The sequence below is a fragment of the Micropterus dolomieu genome, linkage group LG19 (genome assembly GCF_021292245.1).
Source record: "Micropterus dolomieu isolate WLL.071019.BEF.003 ecotype Adirondacks linkage group LG19, ASM2129224v1, whole genome shotgun sequence".
NCBI lineage: Eukaryota > Metazoa > Chordata > Actinopteri > Centrarchiformes > Centrarchidae > Micropterus > Micropterus dolomieu.
Genome location: NC_060168.1, coordinates 34170823 through 34189960, shown reverse-complemented (window position 1 = coordinate 34189960; position 19138 = coordinate 34170823). Strand labels below are relative to the sequence as shown.

At 42.2% G+C, this 19138-nt stretch overlaps 1 protein-coding gene across 1 annotated transcript in view; it reads right to left on the bottom strand.

Moving 5' to 3' along the window:
- nfkb1 (nuclear factor of kappa light polypeptide gene enhancer in B-cells 1) overlaps positions 1-19138 on the bottom strand; it is a 55969-nt gene that overhangs the window by 23886 nt on the left and 12945 nt on the right. The window contains exons 6-9 of the mRNA XM_046030253.1: positions 4617-4768; positions 4369-4532; positions 3810-3968; positions 215-319 (exon numbers count right to left, since the gene is read on the bottom strand). Of these exons, the coding sequence (XP_045886209.1) occupies positions 215-319; positions 3810-3968; positions 4369-4532; positions 4617-4768 (580 nt within the window). The remainder of the gene's footprint in view (positions 1-214; positions 320-3809; positions 3969-4368; positions 4533-4616; positions 4769-19138) is intronic.

The window sequence follows — 19138 nt, the reverse complement described above, 5'->3', positions numbered from 1 at the left end:
TCACTGGGACTTTGTTAAAGTAGAGACCGGGTCAATGTGCGAGCTGATATTTGAAGCGAAAATCTTTCTGACATCCCGTCATCACTTTGTAGGAACTAGAAAAGGAGGTTCCTGATGAATCAAACCTGTAACAGGGCTTTCAGAGTGTGAAGGAAATCTAACATCTGAGATCTAAGGTCACATCAGCAGCTCATACATGAACAGCGTGCCTCACCTTTCTGGACTTTGTCACAGAGCAGGTAGACCTCCTCTCCTCCGCTCACACAGCCGGCAGTTCGATCCATCCTCACGATCTTCAGGTTGGAGGCGTTGGGAGCCTCTGAGGGAAGAAAGAGTGCAGAGAGGGAAGCCATGATTCACCTGTGAGGCGCTTTAGACACTAAATGCACGAGCCTGTTGTCGCGTACTGTGTCAAGTATCTCCTCTGAAGTGTGACTACATGTTACATGAGATCTATGAGGCAGGTTAGAGAGACGCTCACTGATCAGAAGTTGTGATCATGCAAAGCCAACGGAGGCTGCCGCCTGTCTGAGGCCTCGCAGGCAGTATGAGCTATGCTGAGCAGACGTAACTTCAGGTAGACGGTATCATGAGTCTGCAACATAACCTGATCTGATGAACCGCGGTGATCCTACCACAATCAGTGTTTGTTTAGAGCAGTGGTTCTCAAACTTCTTCACCTCAAGGACCCCTAAACTGACACAAATCAGACCACGGACCCCCGTTTAATAAGATTTGGTCCCAGGACCAGGCCCATCTGATAGGATTTTTGTTTTATTCCAGAAAGTGTATGAAATCCATGACCAAAAAAGTCGTACGTTCAGTCACTATGTTACTAATGGATATGAAATAATTATTATTATTTCCCTTTTTGCTGGGGACCCCCTGGAACCTCCTCAAGGACCCCCACTTTAAGACCCACTGGTGTAGATCACCTGGATGGACAGATATAAATCCAGATTGAAGCTGTTTTCCTATTGGGCACCATGTTCGCTGGGCTCCCAGTCTGACCTCGCCGGGCTTCATGGACTAAATATCTCCTCAATGACCCCTTGAGCTTCATTAAGGACTCCTGGAACCTCCTCAAGGATCAAAAGAAGTTCTATAAGTTAGCGCTGACAGACATAAATCAAACTGCAACACTGAAACCACCTTTAATGTTTCTTCAGTCTGCCCAACACTTTGGTTCAGATTTCCTTTCCTGCGCTCCGGATGATAAACCCTTTAGATTGCTTTCCTCTAGCGCCACCCCCAGGACAAGCTTCACATGTTTGGCCCCGTCCACGCTACTGCGTTTTGGTTTTAAAACGGAGACCTTCTGCTGCGTTTGCTCCTCCCGCCCAGACTAAAATGGCGAAAACAAGACCTAAAAACGGAGAAGTTTAAAAAACGCTGACGACCTTGTTTTTCATCATAAAACTCCGCGTTTTAACTCTGCGTTTTAGAGCAGACGGGCAAAAACGGAGGACTTTAGAAACGATGACTCTCTGATTGGCTCGTAAGTCGTGCAGAGCAGAAACACGATGCTGCTGACAGAGTTTTTTACTTGGTATTTTTATTAAAATATTCTGTACTGTGCAAACATCACTCACAGCCTACACTTGTACTCTGCATGTTGCCGTATTTACCTTGTGACGACTCCCACTCTGTTTTCCGCCGCTTTTAACTCCCGTAGTCCCAGCTCGTTATTGGTCCAAGCAAAACTAAATCTGGTTCTTCGTCTGCATTTCTTTATTCTTTCGCCAAATCTTCTGTAACTACGGAACAGACCAGCTGCTTCATGTTAAACCGGCACGCACACGCCCCGCGTACCTGAACGGCCACTAGATCTGCATTTTCAGTCGCTTTAATACAGACAGAGATCAACTCTGATACGCAGCTATCCAACGGAGGTTGAGACTGAAGAAGTCTCTTGGATGAGGGACGAAACATCTTCTAGTATCTTCAACCAAGTCCAGCTGCCCTTGACCTCAACCTTCGTTGGATAACTACGACCTGGATGACTGAGAATCTTCACAGACGATACGCAGCTAAAACGCTGCTGTGGACGGAGATCTGATTCATTTTAATTCTCCGTTTTTAAAGAAAAAGTGTGGATGGGGTGTTTATCTGCGCTACTGCTGAGACTAAGAACATGCAACAGGTGTTTGTTCCAACACTTTTGATATTGCAGCTGTACTGAACTCAACCGAGCGGAGAACATCTCTCTTTCGTCAGCAGAAAAGTGGAAACAGAAGATTAAAACAAAATAATAAACTCTCCAGCTTGAGAGTGAATCTAAAGTGAAAGTGCAGAAGGATCCTGCTGTGTTGAACTCGGAGCAGGTTTCAGTTCTCTGAGAGGAAGCTGCAGCGTACGGAAACCAACCCAGCAGGAAGAGGGAAATGAAACCAGGCGGCCTGACACCACTTCACAATAATCTCAGCCCCACATCATCATCGACAAGTCACACTCGTTTCTCTCAGTTTAGAAATCTCGAGAAAAATCAAACCTATATTATCAGCCAGAGACATGGAACTTCTAGCACACACCCTAAGCTGTTCTCGTTTTGACTGCTCCAGCTCCCTCTTTGCTTGCACCACGCCCCTCCTCTCCCGCCCGTCTTCAGGGCAAACGGCGGCGGCGAGGCTGAGGTGGACGCGCTTTTTCAGTTGTAGCTCCTAAAGTTAGCCTTCCCGGTTCCCTCAGATCTGCTGAATCTGTGGTTTCTTTCAAACAGCTGCTGAAACTCATTTAGAGTTAGTTAGAGTGCAATGGAGATACGGTCACATGTGCAATATGTGGAAATGTGCAATGTTGGCATCTGAGTAAAATGTTTTTAAATGTTTAGATGTCTGCAGGTTTTAAATTATTTATTATGATCGCATGTGTGTGTACGTATGGCTGTCTTTATATATGTTATGTTCAAAAAAAGTACTTTATACGTAAATAAAAGTGTTATTATTATTATTATTATTATTATTATTAAGAATCTCCTGCAGAGCTCAATAACGTGAGCTGAAGTCAAAGAAAACACTGAGTGGAGAGAGTTTAATCCCCCAAACCCATTCACCCCATCATCATCATCATCATCATCTCCTGACAGGTTTTCTTCAGAAGAAAATGAGAAACACAGATATCCAGTACAACAGACCTGCAACGGATGACAAAAAGCACAAACGCACCTTTAAAATTTCATCAACACTAAATCCACAAAAAGCTAAAATGTCCAAAACATCACAAACCACACAATCTCAAAGTCTTCACCACGTGGATCAAAACTATTTTTAGGTATTTTAAAATAGACACACAGTCCGAAACGCAGCAGCGCCCCGCAGCTGTCTCTGCACACCTGTCAGGACGCGAGTGTGGGGGTGCAGTGGGCCGATTAACAGGGTTATTTGTATTTTTGTAAAAGAGGGATTAAGAGCAAATTAAACCACTAGTCGCTCCAGAGGTGTGCCACCTCTGACACATAAAGCGATTTTAAGTTGCCCTGAATTAAAGCTTAATGAGTAAACGTATTAATAAAGTACCCTCTCGTGTGGTGCGGAGGTTAATGGTGAAAATGACAAAGCACGAATAAGCAGCAGAGCACGATGTGAAACTTAACAGACAATGAAACTTAACGTGGTTGATATTTCATAGTAGTTCTATGCTAGATTAATAAAGTGCTCAGAAAGTGATTTCAGACACGTGTTGTTGAGTTTCACTTGAACCTGCCAGCCCACACGAGGAATCTATAAGCTATGAAAGCACAAAACTAACCGCCCTCTTGGAAACAGGGTGAATCAAAGCCGCCTACAGTGTTTGGATGTGTTCAGACTCACTGCTGTCGTAGATCGGTTCAGACACGACGGGCTCGAGCCGTCTGGAGAAACCGCCGTCACTGTCGGGGAGGAACGCCGTGAACATGAGTCGAACCACGCTGAGGTCCATTTCTTTAGCCTGGACAGACGCCACGCTGCTGATCAGACTGCGCTGGTGGTCTGGGGAGACAACAAGATGAAGAAAGAGTAATAAGAGTAATAACCATTTGGAGTAAATGCATGGTTTCACTCTGAAGTGTCTAACCCAACAGTCAGAATCACTACAGGACCTGATTAATAGAAGTTTGAACACACTGACAGTAATACGTTTTTTTTTGTTTTTCAAGCAAACACAACAACTATAACTGGAAAACAAAGCGGGGCCACAGCCTTACCTAGCCCAAGTTAAAATTTTATAGCAATATTTTACACAGGTTTTTCTAAGGGTTGGTAGCAAGGTGCTGCTGCTGCATCTCTCCATATTACCCAGCAGCTTTACGCAGATGTTTTTTTTGCCAGTAGATCATGAACTTCCTAGTTGAAGCTAGATAGTCGGCTATATATCCACTGTCTGACTGACCGGTGAGCTCTCGGGGGACCCGGACTTCCCCCCGCAGGTTGTCTATCTCGGGGTGGATGGAGACTCCACAGTTGTATCCCATCCTGAAGGCCTCGATCATCCTCTCCTCCAGAGTCTTCGCCACGTTCTTCTTCGTCACATGGAGGATGCCCAGGTTGGGAAAACTAACACCAGAAGAAAAACACAGCTGTGAGTCTCGTACCTGGACGGTTTACAGCGCAGCGTGTGTGTGTTTGTGTTCTGCAGACCTGATGTTGGTGTCTTTGGGCTGCAGGTCGGCGATGCAGATCCCTTTGTCACACTGTTTTCCCACCAGACTGTGAGCGTGAAGCTGAGGGAGGGGGGTCAGCGCCGTCACCAGCTGCACCACCACCCGGGACGGACCCTGGTAGTTGATGATCTGAAACACACACAAACAGCTTGTTTTCTACTTCAGACTTTCAGGTTCACACTGAATCTCACAAGACTTTAACTTTCCAAAAATGTCCCCAGATCTTTTTTGGTTACGACGGTACATTTCATGTATTGTAAAATAAAACGTTTCAAACTTTGTAAGGGCCAAAACAATAAAGTCCTGGACTTAGTTCACAATCAGCCGACTGTCATCAACCTGACAGGTATTCAAAACAGACAATGAGTAGTTTAAGAAGCAGAGACTGTGTGAAGATTTGACTCTGTCGCACTGGGTTTAAATTAACTTCCGCCTTCGGGCACATGTAACCTGAGGAGGTGACGTAGACCAGAGGTTTTGGTGGGCCTCCCCAAGGGGGGCCTTCAAACGGTTTCAGGGGAGGCTCAGTGAATGGAAGTGAAAAAATATTACATCACTTATTATAAGTTCTCAAAGAGAGATCACACAGCCTGCATGTGTGCTTTGGTTAAAGAGATAGTTGGGAGATACAGTAGGTTTGTTTACCACTTTCTCAGAGTCAGAGACTAGTTAACTCCTGAGGACAGACCTTTTTGATGTATTTGATGTAGTCTAAAGTTACAGCAGTATTAGGCTATCGTCATCCATCTATCGTCTTTGAAAACCTCTGACTAGACTGAACCTGGTCTGGGTCCACATTGGATCCGCCTACTTAAGCCCCGGCCTGCAGTTTATGTTTCAGCGCAGGAAAGTCCCGTTAGTCTCCACTCACCTACCCAAACCCCTCACGAGGCTCGACTCACTTGGGTTACTGCCAGCTTTCTGTTGGGAGCTCATCTTTTAAAAACTACTTGGTCAACAGCTGGATGTCTGCAAGAGGGAACCCGGTCTCTTGGTCTTGGAGACTTGTAAGAGCGCTTCACATCTGTAGCACGGTTTACTTGGTCTGAACTACAGCCTGACCAATATGGGAATTTGATATATAAGAATTAAATGTCTAAATACACGTGTTGCCAACAGGGGAGCTGCAGAGCGTCCTCTGATGGATAAACTAATGCACGATAAAATCACATACTTTGTGATTTGAATTCAGTTCTGTGAAAAGAAACACATAACAGAAGCGGGCCTCCTTTTCAGGAGGGTTTGGTCCAGTTGGTTGGTCCACACCAGAGTTTGATCGGCAGCTTTCAAGTCAAGAGTTTGATCCGCAGCTTTCAAATCAATAGGTTGAGCCGCAGCTTTCACGCCAGAATTTGATCATCACCTTTCAAGTCAAGAGTTTGATCCGCAGCTTTCAAATCAATAGGTTGAGCCGCAGCTTTCACGCCAGAATTTGATCATCACCTTTCAAGTCAAGAGTTTGATCCGCAGCTTTCAAATCAATAGGTTGAGCCGCAGCTTTCACGCCAGAATTTGATCATCACCTTTCAAGTCAAGAGTTTGATCCGCAGCTTTCAAATCAATAGGTTGAGCCGCAGCTTTCACGCCAGAATTTGATCATCACCTTTCAAGTCAAGAGTTTGATCCGCAGCTTTCAAATCAATAGGTTGAGCCGCAGCTTTCACGCCAGAATTTGATCATCACCTTTCAAGTCAAGAGTTTGATCCGCAGCTTTCAAATCAATAGGTTGAGCCGCAGCTTTCACGCCAGAATTTGATCATCACCTTTCAAGTCAAGAGTTTGATCCGCAGCTTTCAAATCAATAGGTTGAGCCGCAGCTTTCACGCCAGAATTTGATCATCACCTTTCAAGTCAAGAGTTTGATCCGCAGCTTTCAAATCAATAGGTTGAGCCGCAGCTTTCACGCCAGAATTTGATCATCACCTTTCAAGTCAAGAGTTTGATCCGCAGCTTTCAAATCAATAGGTTGAGCCGCAGCTTTCACGCCAGAATTTGATCATCACCTTTCAAGTCAAGAGTTTGACCGTCAGCTTTCAAATCAATAGGTTGAGCCGCAGCTTTCACGCAAGAGTTTGATTGGCAGCTTTTACATCAGAGTTTGACTGAAATACACCAAAATGTGGTTTGAAGTGAAATCAAATGAGGCTACAAACAGGGAAAGCATCTGTGGCAAGATGAAAGAAGACATCATAACGTCTTTGTATCCAAAAATAAAATGCAAAGTCAAACTGAAACTGAGACAGATATAAAAATAAAGACAATGAGCAAAAAGCAGTGTATTGTATTCAGAGGTGGAAAGTAACTACGTACATTTACTCAAGTATTATATTTACAATTACAAGTACAATTTTGAGGTAGTATCCAGGGCTCTGGCCCTCCCAAAGATGTTTTAGCGAGCGCCAAAGGAAAATCCTCAGCGCCAAAATGATCAGAATTTCAAAAATAAAACAACCTTTCAAATCCTCTCCGAATGTGTTTTAATAGCCATTTATCAAACAACTGTTGAACAAGCAGAACATAAATTTAAATATGACAATACGACGTCTTTGGCTTCCAGCAGTCGCCTTTCCTCTCATCCACAGCGACTGTATTTTACACATGCAGCTGAAGCTGGATTAATAAACCAGCCGCAGGGAGATCTGGAGCCTTTCATACAGCGGTGTGCGTTAGTGGCTCATCACTTTTCGTTAACCAACCAATCACAGCCTGGAGGAGGCGGGACATTAAAAAAGGGTTGCAGCACTACAGCAAACTTTAGAAATGTTTAACTCGTCGTTCTGTATGCACAGTTTTTATTTCTGACAGGTTAATTTGCATAAACAAATGAGAGACTGACCATGTAGAGCATTTTTCTTGCACAATAATTTGGTGACTGAAAACAAACCACAGAAACTGCTGTTTTGTCCAACTGGAATTAATATTAGGCTACTAATGGTACGCTATAGTAGGCTCTACTATTATCTGAAAGTATAATGAATTTACAAACATAATCACTAATCAAACCTTAACCACAGTGCTGTAGGCTAATATCAGAAAATGTTTTTATTTGTGAACCAGCTAAATCTCTACTTATAAACTATCTGTAGGCAGATTTTCCAAATAAAATGTAACCTGTAAATATTTTATTATACTAACACTATACTTTCTATTTAATGTTATATATGATATATATTATATTTTTCATTTCATTAGGTAAGTAATTGCCTTTACTGAACGTTTACCCATCATGCTTACTGTCGCGCAAAGTCACCCCCCAAAGGCCCATTCTGAGTCAGGAAAAACCCTGGTAGTATCTCCGATTCACGCTGCTTTCTACTTCCACTCCACCACATCTCAGAGGGAAATACTGTTCTTTATATCCTTTACTGCATTTAAACAGCTGTAGTTACTTTGATTTTACAGACAAAACACATGATCAACTTATAAATATGATGCATTATTACAGATTTCAGGTTTGTTGCTGATTACACCAATCAATTTGAAGCTCTGCTGGGATTCCCGTGAGATCATCATTAAGTGTTAAACTGCCCTGGAACAAAACTAATCTGTGACACACTGAAGTAATAATATGTGTACTTTTAGATAATATCTTTAAAATAAAGATAATTATTTGTGGATACATATACTGTACACATACACACACACACACACACACGTGTCATCTGTAAGTGCACACAGACTGAAAATAAATTCAAATGAAAGCATAAATGCACATTATGTGAAAGAAGTCTGGTGTGGAAACATTTCGCTGAATTCTGAGATGAAAGTGCTGTCAGATCAGATCGCACAGATGACGCACAAAGACTTCAGACACAGAAAAGGAGAGTTGATTCAAAGCACTTTGGAGTTTTTGTCTCTCAGTTTTTCTCTGCTGTGTTTCAGTAACACTTTCTCCCGACACAGATGACTCATAGCGCCATCGCACCGACATCCAAACATCATATCAAAGACCTTCTCGTGCTCGCAAATTACCAGCTCAAACAGGCTCAAATATTTACTATTATAATAATTTACTATTTACAAAAAGATCCACATGGAGCCAGGCTTTTTTTTAATCCTGTGTGAAGACGTTACAGAGCCAGACAGGTGTCACAGAGGAAAAATAAACAAATTAGAATGAATGAATGAACAAACTGTGCTCTCAAATTACTTGACATTTAACAATATTTAACTTGTGTTTAAAGGATGTCAGAGATAATACAACATTGTGAACACAAGTTAACGGTCCAAAACCCACATGAATTTAACCCCCAGTTATGAATCTATCGTGCATTGTCCTAAAATACAGGACAGGCTGTTGATGATTATCCATAATCTGCCTATTGAACATGATAATCACCAGGTTCTCAAAGACCAGACAACCACAGCTTCAGCTTTATGAACCCAGACAATCTGATTACAGATCAGTCAGCTATAACGAAGCTGTAACAAACAGAAAATGAATGAGGAAGGAAAACAGCATTTATAGCCAAACCGTTTATAGTATTTACAATATCACTGGCTCCAAATCAAACATTTCTCAAAAGAGGAAGCTTGAACATGAAATCTGAAATATGCTTCTGGTCTGTTTTGATGCATTTATTTCTCAGCATTGTTTTCTTTTTAAGTGTTTTACTTTCCTTTCCTTTGTTGTCCCTGAAATGTCTCCCACACACTGATTTTCATGTTTCATCTCATCATTTTATTGCATTGTTACTGAGCCGTTTTACATAAAGGAAATCAGCTCCTGTTCCTGTTTCTGCAGCGTGTGTTTGTGTGTCGTGTCACTGCAGGTATTTGCCTGCAGGAACGTTTGCAACCGCCGCAGTAAATAAACATCAGCCCACTTCCTCTTCCCGGTTTCGTCGGCCAATCGAAGCGCTCCGGCATACGAACTCAGTTCCTAGAAACACACCGAGTCTCTGTGTTTAACGGCTTCCTGGTTGAACATGTTCAGACTAAATATTTGTACTACCTGGCGCTCGCTCCCGGCAGTTTGACACAGCAAGGTGTCAGGAGTTTGCAGCAGGTGTAAGTTATCTGTCAGCGAGGTGAACCCTAAACACAAACTACCTCATGTGGCTGCAGCTTTCACAGAGCTGTAGTTGATTAGCGTGGGAAAGGTGAATGTGGGAGCTCATGTTCCATTTGCGTCTGGCCCACCTCCTGTTCAGACAGATTTCCACCTGTCCAGGATCCAGTGGGGCAAATCACAACCGTTTGTCTTAGTGGTCCACCAATACAGGTTTTTCAATGGCTGATGGCCAATATATACACTGCTCAAAAAAAATAAAGGGAACACTTAAACAACACAATGTTACTCCAAGTCAGCCACACTCCTGTGAAATCAAACTGTTCACTTAGGAAGCAACACTGACTGACAATCAGTTTCACACGCTGTGCAAATGGAAAAGACAACAAGTGGAAATTATAGGCAATTAGCAAGACCCCCCCAATAAAGGAGTGGTTCTGCAGGTGGTGACCACAGACCACTTCACAGTTCCTGTGCTTCCTGGCTGATGTTTTGGTGCTTTCACTCTAGTGGTAGCGTGAGACGGAGTCTACAACCCACACAAGTGGCTCAGGTAGTGCAGCTCATCCAGGATGGCACATCAATGCGAGCTGTGGCGAGAAGGTCTGCTGTGTCTGTCAGCGTAGCGTCCAGAGCACGGAGGCGCTACCAGGAGACAGGCCAGTACATCAGGAGACGTGGAGGAGGCCGTAGGAGGGCAACAACCCAGCAGCAGGACCGCTACCTCCGCCTTTGTGCGAGGAGGAGCAGGAGGAGCACTGCCAGAGCCCTGCAAAATGACCTCCAGCAGGACACAAATGTGCATGTGTCTGCTCAAACGGTCAGAAACAGACTCCATGAGGGTGGTACGAGGGCCCGACGTCCACAGGTGGGACTCATCACTGCATTCATTCAGATCTAGGATGTGTTATTTTAGTGTTCCCTTTATTTTTTTGTGCAGTGTATAATGCTGGCATCAACACAGAAAAGTCCTGCATAATCAGATAACTCCATGCAGAGTCCAATCTAATCTCCATGTTATCTCAGTCAGTAACGTGTTGTTTCAGATGGAAGCTTTATTAACGAATAACACTGCTTAGATTTATTCGTTTTAGCTGACGCTTTTATCCATATCTATTTATTTTATATGCGACTTACAATAGCTATATATGTTAGAGGTCGCACACCTCTGAAGCAACATAACCCCATCCACACTGCTGCTCGGCTCTCTGATTGCTCTTATAAGTCACGCAGAGCAGAAACACGATGCTGCTGACAGAGTTTTTAATTTGGCATTTTTATTTAAATATTCTGTACCATGTACAGGTGCTGGTCATATAATTAGAATATCATCAAAAAGTTGATTTATTTCAGTAATTCCATTCAAAAAGTGAACCTCGGATATTATATTCATTCATTACACACTGACTGATATATTTCAAATGTTTATTTCATTTAATTGTGATGATTAAAACTGACAACTAATGAAAAACCCAAATTCAGTATCTCCGAGAATTAGAATATTACTTAAGGATTTTTAGAAATGTTGGCCAACTGAAAAGTATGAACATGAAAAGTATGAGCATGTCCAGCACTCAATACTTAGTTGGGGCTCCTTTTGCCTGAATTACTGCAGCAATGCGGCGTGGCATGGAGTCCATCAGTCTGTGGCACTGCTCAGGTGTTATGTGAGCCCAGGTTGCTCTGATAGTGGCCTTCAGCTCTTCTGCATTGTTGGGTCTGGCGTATCGCATCTTCCTCTTCACAATACCCCATAGATTTTCTATAGGGTTAAGGTCAGGCCAGTTTGCTGGCCAATTAAAAACAGGGATACCACGGTCCTTAAACCAGGTATTGGTAGCTTTGGCACTGTGTGCAGGTGCCAAGTCCTGTTGGAAAATGAAATCTGAAGCATGGAAGCAGCAGGAAGCATGAAGTGCTCTAAAACTTCCTGGTAGACGGCTGCGTTGACCTTGGACCTCAGAAAACACAGTGGACCAACACCAGCAGATGACATGGCACCCAAACCATCACTGACTGTGGAAACTTTACACTGGACTTCAAGCAACGTGGATTCTGTGCCTCTCCTCTCTTCCTCCAGACTCTGGGACCTTGATTTCCAAAGGAAATGCAAAATTTACTTTCATCAGAGAACATAACTTTGGACCACTCAGCAGCAGTCCAGTCCTTTTTGTCTTTAGCCCAGACGAGACGCTTCTGACGCTGTGTCTTGTTCAAGAGTGGCTTGACACAAGGAATGTGACAGCTGAAACCCGTGTCTTGCATACGTCTGTGCGTGGTGGTTCTTGAAGCACTGACTCCAGCTGCAGTCCACTCTTTGTGAATCTCCCCCACATTTCTGAATGGCTTTTGTTTCACAATCCTCTCCAGGGTGCGGTTATCCCTATTGCTTGTACACTTTTTTCTACCACATCTTTTCCTTCCCTTCGCCTCTCTATTAATGTGCTTGGACACAGAGCTCTGTGAACAGCCAGCCTCTTTAGCAATGACCTTTTGTGTCTTGCCCTCCTTGGTTAAGGTGTCAATGGTCGTCTTTTGGACAGCTGTCAAGTCAGCAGTCTTCCCCATGATTGTGTAGCCTACAGAACTAGACTGAGAGACCATTTAAAGGCCTTTGCAGGTGTTTTGAGTTAATTAGCTGATTAGAGTGTGGCACCAGGTGTCTTCAATATTGAACCTTTTCACAATATTCTAATTTTTAGAGATACTGATTTTGGGGTTTCCATTAGTTGTCAGTTATAATCATCAAAATTAAAAGGAATAAACACTTGAAATATATCAGTCTGTGTGGAATGAATGTATACATTATACAAGTTTCACTTTGAGTGGAATTACTGAAATGAATAAACTATTTGATGATATTCTAATTATATGACCGGCACCTGTATAAGCTGCAATAATTCCTGTTTTTATAACACCACCATTCCCTTTTCACCTCAGCCAGTATCACGGTTTCCTCACTTTTCTGCCTCAGTGCCTCTTCTTCCACTCCTCCACAGTTTGAAAACCGCTTCTGTAGAATGTCAAACGCATTCTGTTGCAGCCTGAAGTTTTGTCAGATACCTAGTTGGCATCACACCATATCACGTGACTGAATGAAGGGATTAACATGCAATGAATTATAGGATAATAAAAGATTCATCTGCATGTGCAAATAATTCATTCATTTCTTGTGATAACCATTTATGCTAAGGTTCATCCTATGCTGCTTAGGCTCTTCATTCTTTTGACTTTGCAGCGATGTGTCGGAGCAGACAATTAAATCAGGTTTGCCATGTGTTTTTTTCTACAGGAGCTTCCACACGAAATTGAGGAAACTGCACACAAGGCATTGTTCTACCTGATACCTCTCGCTGGACAAACAAACAAGTTTATGTTTGAGTCATCTTTGTACCCGTCTAAATTCCTGGGATTTGAGCCTATAGAGTTGAATCCCTCTATTAACAAGCTGGTCCTGCGTCACAAAGTGGATCAAGTAGATGAGGGTTGCGAGGTTTCTTTTTCTGATTGTAATGCATCCCAACATACCATTTGTCTGTAAGGATTAATTGCTAAATGGACAGCCTGCAAAGTTTCTGGGGGTTTCCCGTACATGCAGTTTCACAAAGACAAGACTTGTGGGGTACCACTCACACAGTGAGGAGGATCACTAAAACCCAACTAGGATGACTGATGAGTTTAGCAAGTCTATTTGGGTGTGAATGCTGCAAGCATTCGCATCCTATGTTGTTGCTAACTGTAGTGAAGATACTCAATTTATCTTTATTTTTGTTCACTTCCTTCACCTCACTTCTTTTAGTTCCTGTTCTTATCACTGATTGGCTCCCACTTCCACCTTTTATTTCTTCCAATTCAGATGAGGCATTTGTCAACATAATGAGGGAAGAGAAAGACACACGAGTTGATCGATCTGAAAGAAAGCAAACATAAGATTAGAAACTAAACTCACATGTCCATTTCAAGGAAATAAGGAGACAGACATCTAAACTAAGTTTTCATAAACATAGGATCAAACTAAAGAGTAAATTAAACTTCTTACCAGAACTGCTGCCCCATGTGGAAGTGAAAGAGTGAGTGAAAGGGAGTGCAGTCCTTAAATAGTGTGAACAGGAGAACTCAATCAACTCAATTAGGAGAAATGAAAGGTGGAAGTGGGAGCCAATCAGTGATATAAAGGAAGTGAACAAAAATAAAGATAAATTGAGGATCTTCACTACACTAACCTTTATTATTATTATTGTTCAGTCACGTTTTTTCGTGCGCTAACTAGTCCCACAGCTTTTGACGTAGAAACTCTGTTCAAACTCCAAGTTGTCCGGCTCAATGAGGAATGGGGTGCTATTACTTTTGTCATTGACACCTTGAATACTTTCCAAATTATTCAAGGTTTTCCAGGAAAATTCTCCCATTGTAAGTGAATGGAGAGACTGTCAAAATCCTCCTCATACCTACTCCACTTTGAAAGCTCACCAGTTCAGCATACTTTCAGCTACAGACTTGATTTAAACTGTAAATTGGTCACAAGAAGTTAATCTATTAATGATGCATTCAGCTTTTTGATATGTTTTATGGTTTGTTCACGGTCGCTATCGAAGTTTTATGCTTTTTTGAGCTCTTTTCTGAGTTTATAATGGGTGTGTATTGCGTGAGTTAGAGTGGGTGACATCATCACTACAGTGTAGCAGGCTCGCAAAATCTTCTTAGATTTTTCTTTTTAAGTCGCTGGCTTGACCACAATTTTAACTCTTCATGCATAATTTTACACCAGAAACGTAGTAAATGTTGTTTTAGTTCCTCACATGGGCTTTTTAAATCCCTCAGAGTTATAGATTTGTCTCTGTGTCCTTCCAAATCGACAAGAGTGAAATTCTCCATTGGCTGCCAAGTTCTCCTCAAATTTTCTTGATCAGAGAAGAACGTACCAGCCTTTTAACCTGCCAAAGTGGTCACTTTTTTCAATTCATATTGTTCACAAATGCCTTCTGCCGCTCCCGGTCAAGTCATTTCGTCGATACGACCTATACTTTAGTCTCTGAGGTGGTTTGTTTGAGGCAAAGTCTCAGAGAGAGTTTCCTATCTGTCTATATAGGATAGCTGGTTGCCCAGGTGATGTTAATAAGCAGAGAAAGATCAAAGGGAGACACACACTCACACACACACACACACACATTCTCTCTCTCTCTCTCTCTCTCTCTCACACACACACTCACACACACACACACACACACACACACACACACACACACACACACACACACACACACACACGGTCCTGTGTTCCGACTGGTGTACAGACGTTAAGCTATTTCTTGCATGAAGTTAAGTGTACTGCATCCAGAGTACTGCATCTCCTACTACAACCACTACTACTGCACTAATTACTACTACTACTACCTGGTACTACAACTAACACACAGAGAGAGACACACACACACACTGTTCTCTTCATTGGAAACAGTTGGGTCTCTGTGTCTCACGGTGTCACAGTCTTATAGTCCACCTGTCTCTCTGTCTCACAGTCAGTCTCACAGTCTTATTGTCCACTATTGTCTCTCTGTCTCGCAGAAGAGACAGGAGCATCTACTGCTTGTTTAAGAGAGAGGCTGAAATGAGAGCTTGCATGAAGTTTAGCAATCCAGTTTAGCATTAGCCTCCAACAGCCAGCATTCACACCGCAATTTCTCCAGAAATTGCACTGTCTAGTAATTAATTACAGTTTACCAAGGGACATTTGGAACCCCATAGCCTTCAATATTAGATCAATAAATAATCATATGAATAAATTGTTTACAATTTCTATATGAACCAATATCTGTGAAATAATTGAAGGCATTGTTAAAACTCAATTATAATTATAATTTGTTTTCATAATTCTGACCTTAATTGGATATCTTTTTCAAAAGTCTATTTTCGTTTCATGTCATTTTTCCCAGAGATACTGTATCATGTCAAGTTTTGTTATTATGAAAACTAAGGGGTTTTCAAAAATGACTACCTTTTGGGGGTAGGGATCACAATTTTCACACATTCAATTTGTAAAATAAGTGACTTTTTTAAGCTTTTTATACATTATATACCTTTTGTACTCTTCTGTCATTGTACACATTGTTTTTGTTATGTAATAAAATGTCAAAATATGAAAGAATCCTTAAAGCCAACTTTATTCTGCTGAGGCAGGAACAGTGATTTTTCTTGCCACATGTCATGTGCGTGTAATCACAAAAAATAAAGTGAACACATATTACAAATTGATAACTGCTGATAGAAGCAAACGGACCAACACCAAACTTGTAAGCTCTCGTAAACATTCACTGTATGAGCATTGTGACAACAGACTGAAAGCACAACACATTCCAGCAGTACAAAAAGAATTGGTAGGATTGCTGGTATTTATAGCACACAAGGACTGTGTGTACCAATTCCGTGCTGTGAGTAAATGTTCCAACATTACATGATAACAGCAAGTTTTCATTAGCCAGCCATCTTATCTTATGATACAGGCTCATATTGATTTAGGAACAGGTAAGTTTTTGCCTTCTTTGCCAAGAGATTGTAGAATTTTTAAATGTTCACACTAACTGCACATTTTTCATATTTTCAAAATGTCTTTTTTTTTAAAATTAGCCATTTGCTCACTTACTGTGGAAAGAGTTTAATTCATACATGAAGTCCAACACGACTCAATATGTTAGAGGCATTCATATTATTATCACCGTTACTGTCTGGAGTGATATTTCTTTGGCAGAGGACGGCATTTTGCAGCTGTTCATTTCAAACCCTGCGCTGGAGTATACACGGTTACAAGAGTGACAAGAGTTTGTACGCTGCTAGACTTCAGTAGCCATTGCGCTGATGCACATTGTAGTTTCAGGATTCATGTATGGCTTGAATTCATGATGCACTTCAGATCTAGCCTCCCTTACCTTCTACTGAGCAGCAGAGCCGAGCCCCTCCTGGATTAAACAGGACAACAGTAGGGGTTTCACACCACAACCTCTGACTTTAAGTTGGAAACAACATTTGCTCCCGGGCGGCCAAGTCTTTGTGAATCATTTGTAAACAGGGGTTAGTCTGAAGGTGATGACGGCTCTTATACGAACACTGCTCAGATCTGTAGTGCTGCCCTGTTATTCCTGATGGTAGTATGTACACATTGTGATCGAAACAAAATACATTTAGGAAAGCCGCCAGAAAAAAGACCATTAAAAACTAAAATGTCAAACAGCACTTTTCTGTAAGATCTGATAGAGGTCAGGTGTTCCGTTGAAAACATCTATGTCCCCATATATACTGATAACATGTCAGGAAACTGGATATCTCTCATTAGTAGAACTTTAAATAAGTCAACATGTTTGAAAATCTACAGGGGAACTTGGTTTAAATTTAATCAACATAATCAGAATCCTCCCACACATTCAAAGAGGAAACGGATGTCAGCTGCACAATCCTCACTGAACCTAAACTGAGCAAGAACTTATCACAGAGACCAGGCTCAAACTGATCGAGATGAATTAGGGTTCCACACTTGTGAATCACTGTAATAATGTCAAAATGATATATTTATAAGAATTTACATAGAACACTTTGAATTTTTACAAATCAGCCAGGGCGAGATTGCTCCCGTCCCAGTGTCCCAGTCCACAGTTCTATTCATTTGCTCCAGAGCAGGGCAATGGCTTTGCAGATGCCCACGTCGTTGTAGTTGAAGTAGCAAAGACCAGCGAAGGTGACCGTGGACAGGAGGAACAGACCTGCGTTGGCAATCTTGATCTTTGTGTCTCCGTGAACGTAGTCCGTTAACACCTGCCCGAGACCCCTACAACAGAGAAATGTATGCAGATGAGGTGAGCAGTCAGTGGTTCGAGTGAAGTATGTATGTATGAAAGTATGCTTCATGTATGAACTAGCTCGCACTGTGTTGCGCAACCAAGGCAAAGTGTTTGTAGCCGTTTGAAAAGTCACAAACCTACACACCCCACACACCTGGACAACCTGTGCATGAAGTGGCCGTAAGTGTTATATTGTCAGCTTTGGGAGTTAAAAAGAGCTGCTAAGAGGGAGAGGCCTCTGTTCCGGGAGGATTTTACCCCTTGTCCTCCCATTTCAAATATTTCCGCCATTTAATATCCTCCTCCATGTTACGTAACACAAAAACACGAGACTTTCCCAGATAATGTTACGATCGCAGGTTTATGTTATGGCCACCAGCTTTAATTGTTTCAGATTTGTTTGGCATTGCTGATGGCTCCAAATACAAGAATACCCATAAATCTCAGCTGCCAGAAGCCAGTCAGAGGTGTAATGCAGAGTGAATGCTTTGGTTTTCTTTAAGGCTCATGCAGACTACACGACTTTCAGCGTCGGCCGATGGCCGTGCTGTTCACACTACACAACTTGCTGTCTTGTGACGGGAGTCTTGAAGTCGTGCCGTTCACACTACGTGACTGATCGGTGACAAGGGGTCACGCGCTACACGAGCTGACAGCGGCTGTGTCACCCGACGCTGGTCTCCAAACCACGTTTTGTCAAGGACACACACAGGAAAAAGGAAATGCTGCAAACCTGCACATGAAACAGCTGTTGTTTGTAATTATAAAAGATAGCAATTTATAATTGCTATCTTTATGGATTAGCACACGCAGGTAGCAGGGATTGTCTGAGCTACAGCCAGAAGTGGAGGGGAGTAAAAAGTGTTTCATGGTGAAAAAGTACAGGTGCTGGTCATATAATTAGAAAAAAGTTGATTTATTTCAGTAATTCTATTCAAAAAGTGAAACTTGGATATTATATTCATTCATTACACACAGACTGATATTTCAAAATGTTTATTTCATTTAATTATGACGATTAAAACTGACAACTAATGAAAATCCCAAATTCAGGATCTCTGAAAATTAGAATATTACTTAAGACCAATACAAAAAAAGGATTTTTAGAAAAGTATGAACATGAAAAGTATGAGCATGTACAGCACTCAATACTTAGTTGGGGCTCCTTTTGTCTGAATTACTGCAGCAATGCTGCGTGGCATGGAGTCCATCAGTCTGTGGCACTGCTCAGGTGTTATGAGAGCCCAGGTTGCTCTGATAGTGGCCTTCAGCTCTTCTGCAGTTGGGTCTGGCGTATCTCATCTTCCTCTTCACAATACCCCATAGATTTTCTATAGGGTTAAGGTCAGGCCAGTTTGCTGGCCAATTAAGAACAGGGATACCATGGTCCTTAAACCAGGTACTGGTAGCTTCGGCACTGTGTGCAGGTGCCAAGTCCTGTTGGAAAATGAAATCTGCATCTCCACAAAGTTGGTCAGCAGCAGGAAGCATGAAGTGCTCTAAAACTTCCTGGTAGACGGCTGCGTTGACCTTGGAGCTCAGAAAACACAGTGGACCAACACCAGCAGATGACATGGCACCCCAAACCATCACTGACTGTGGAAACTTTACACTGGACTTCAAGCAACGTGGATTCTGTGCCTCTCCTCTCTTCCTCCA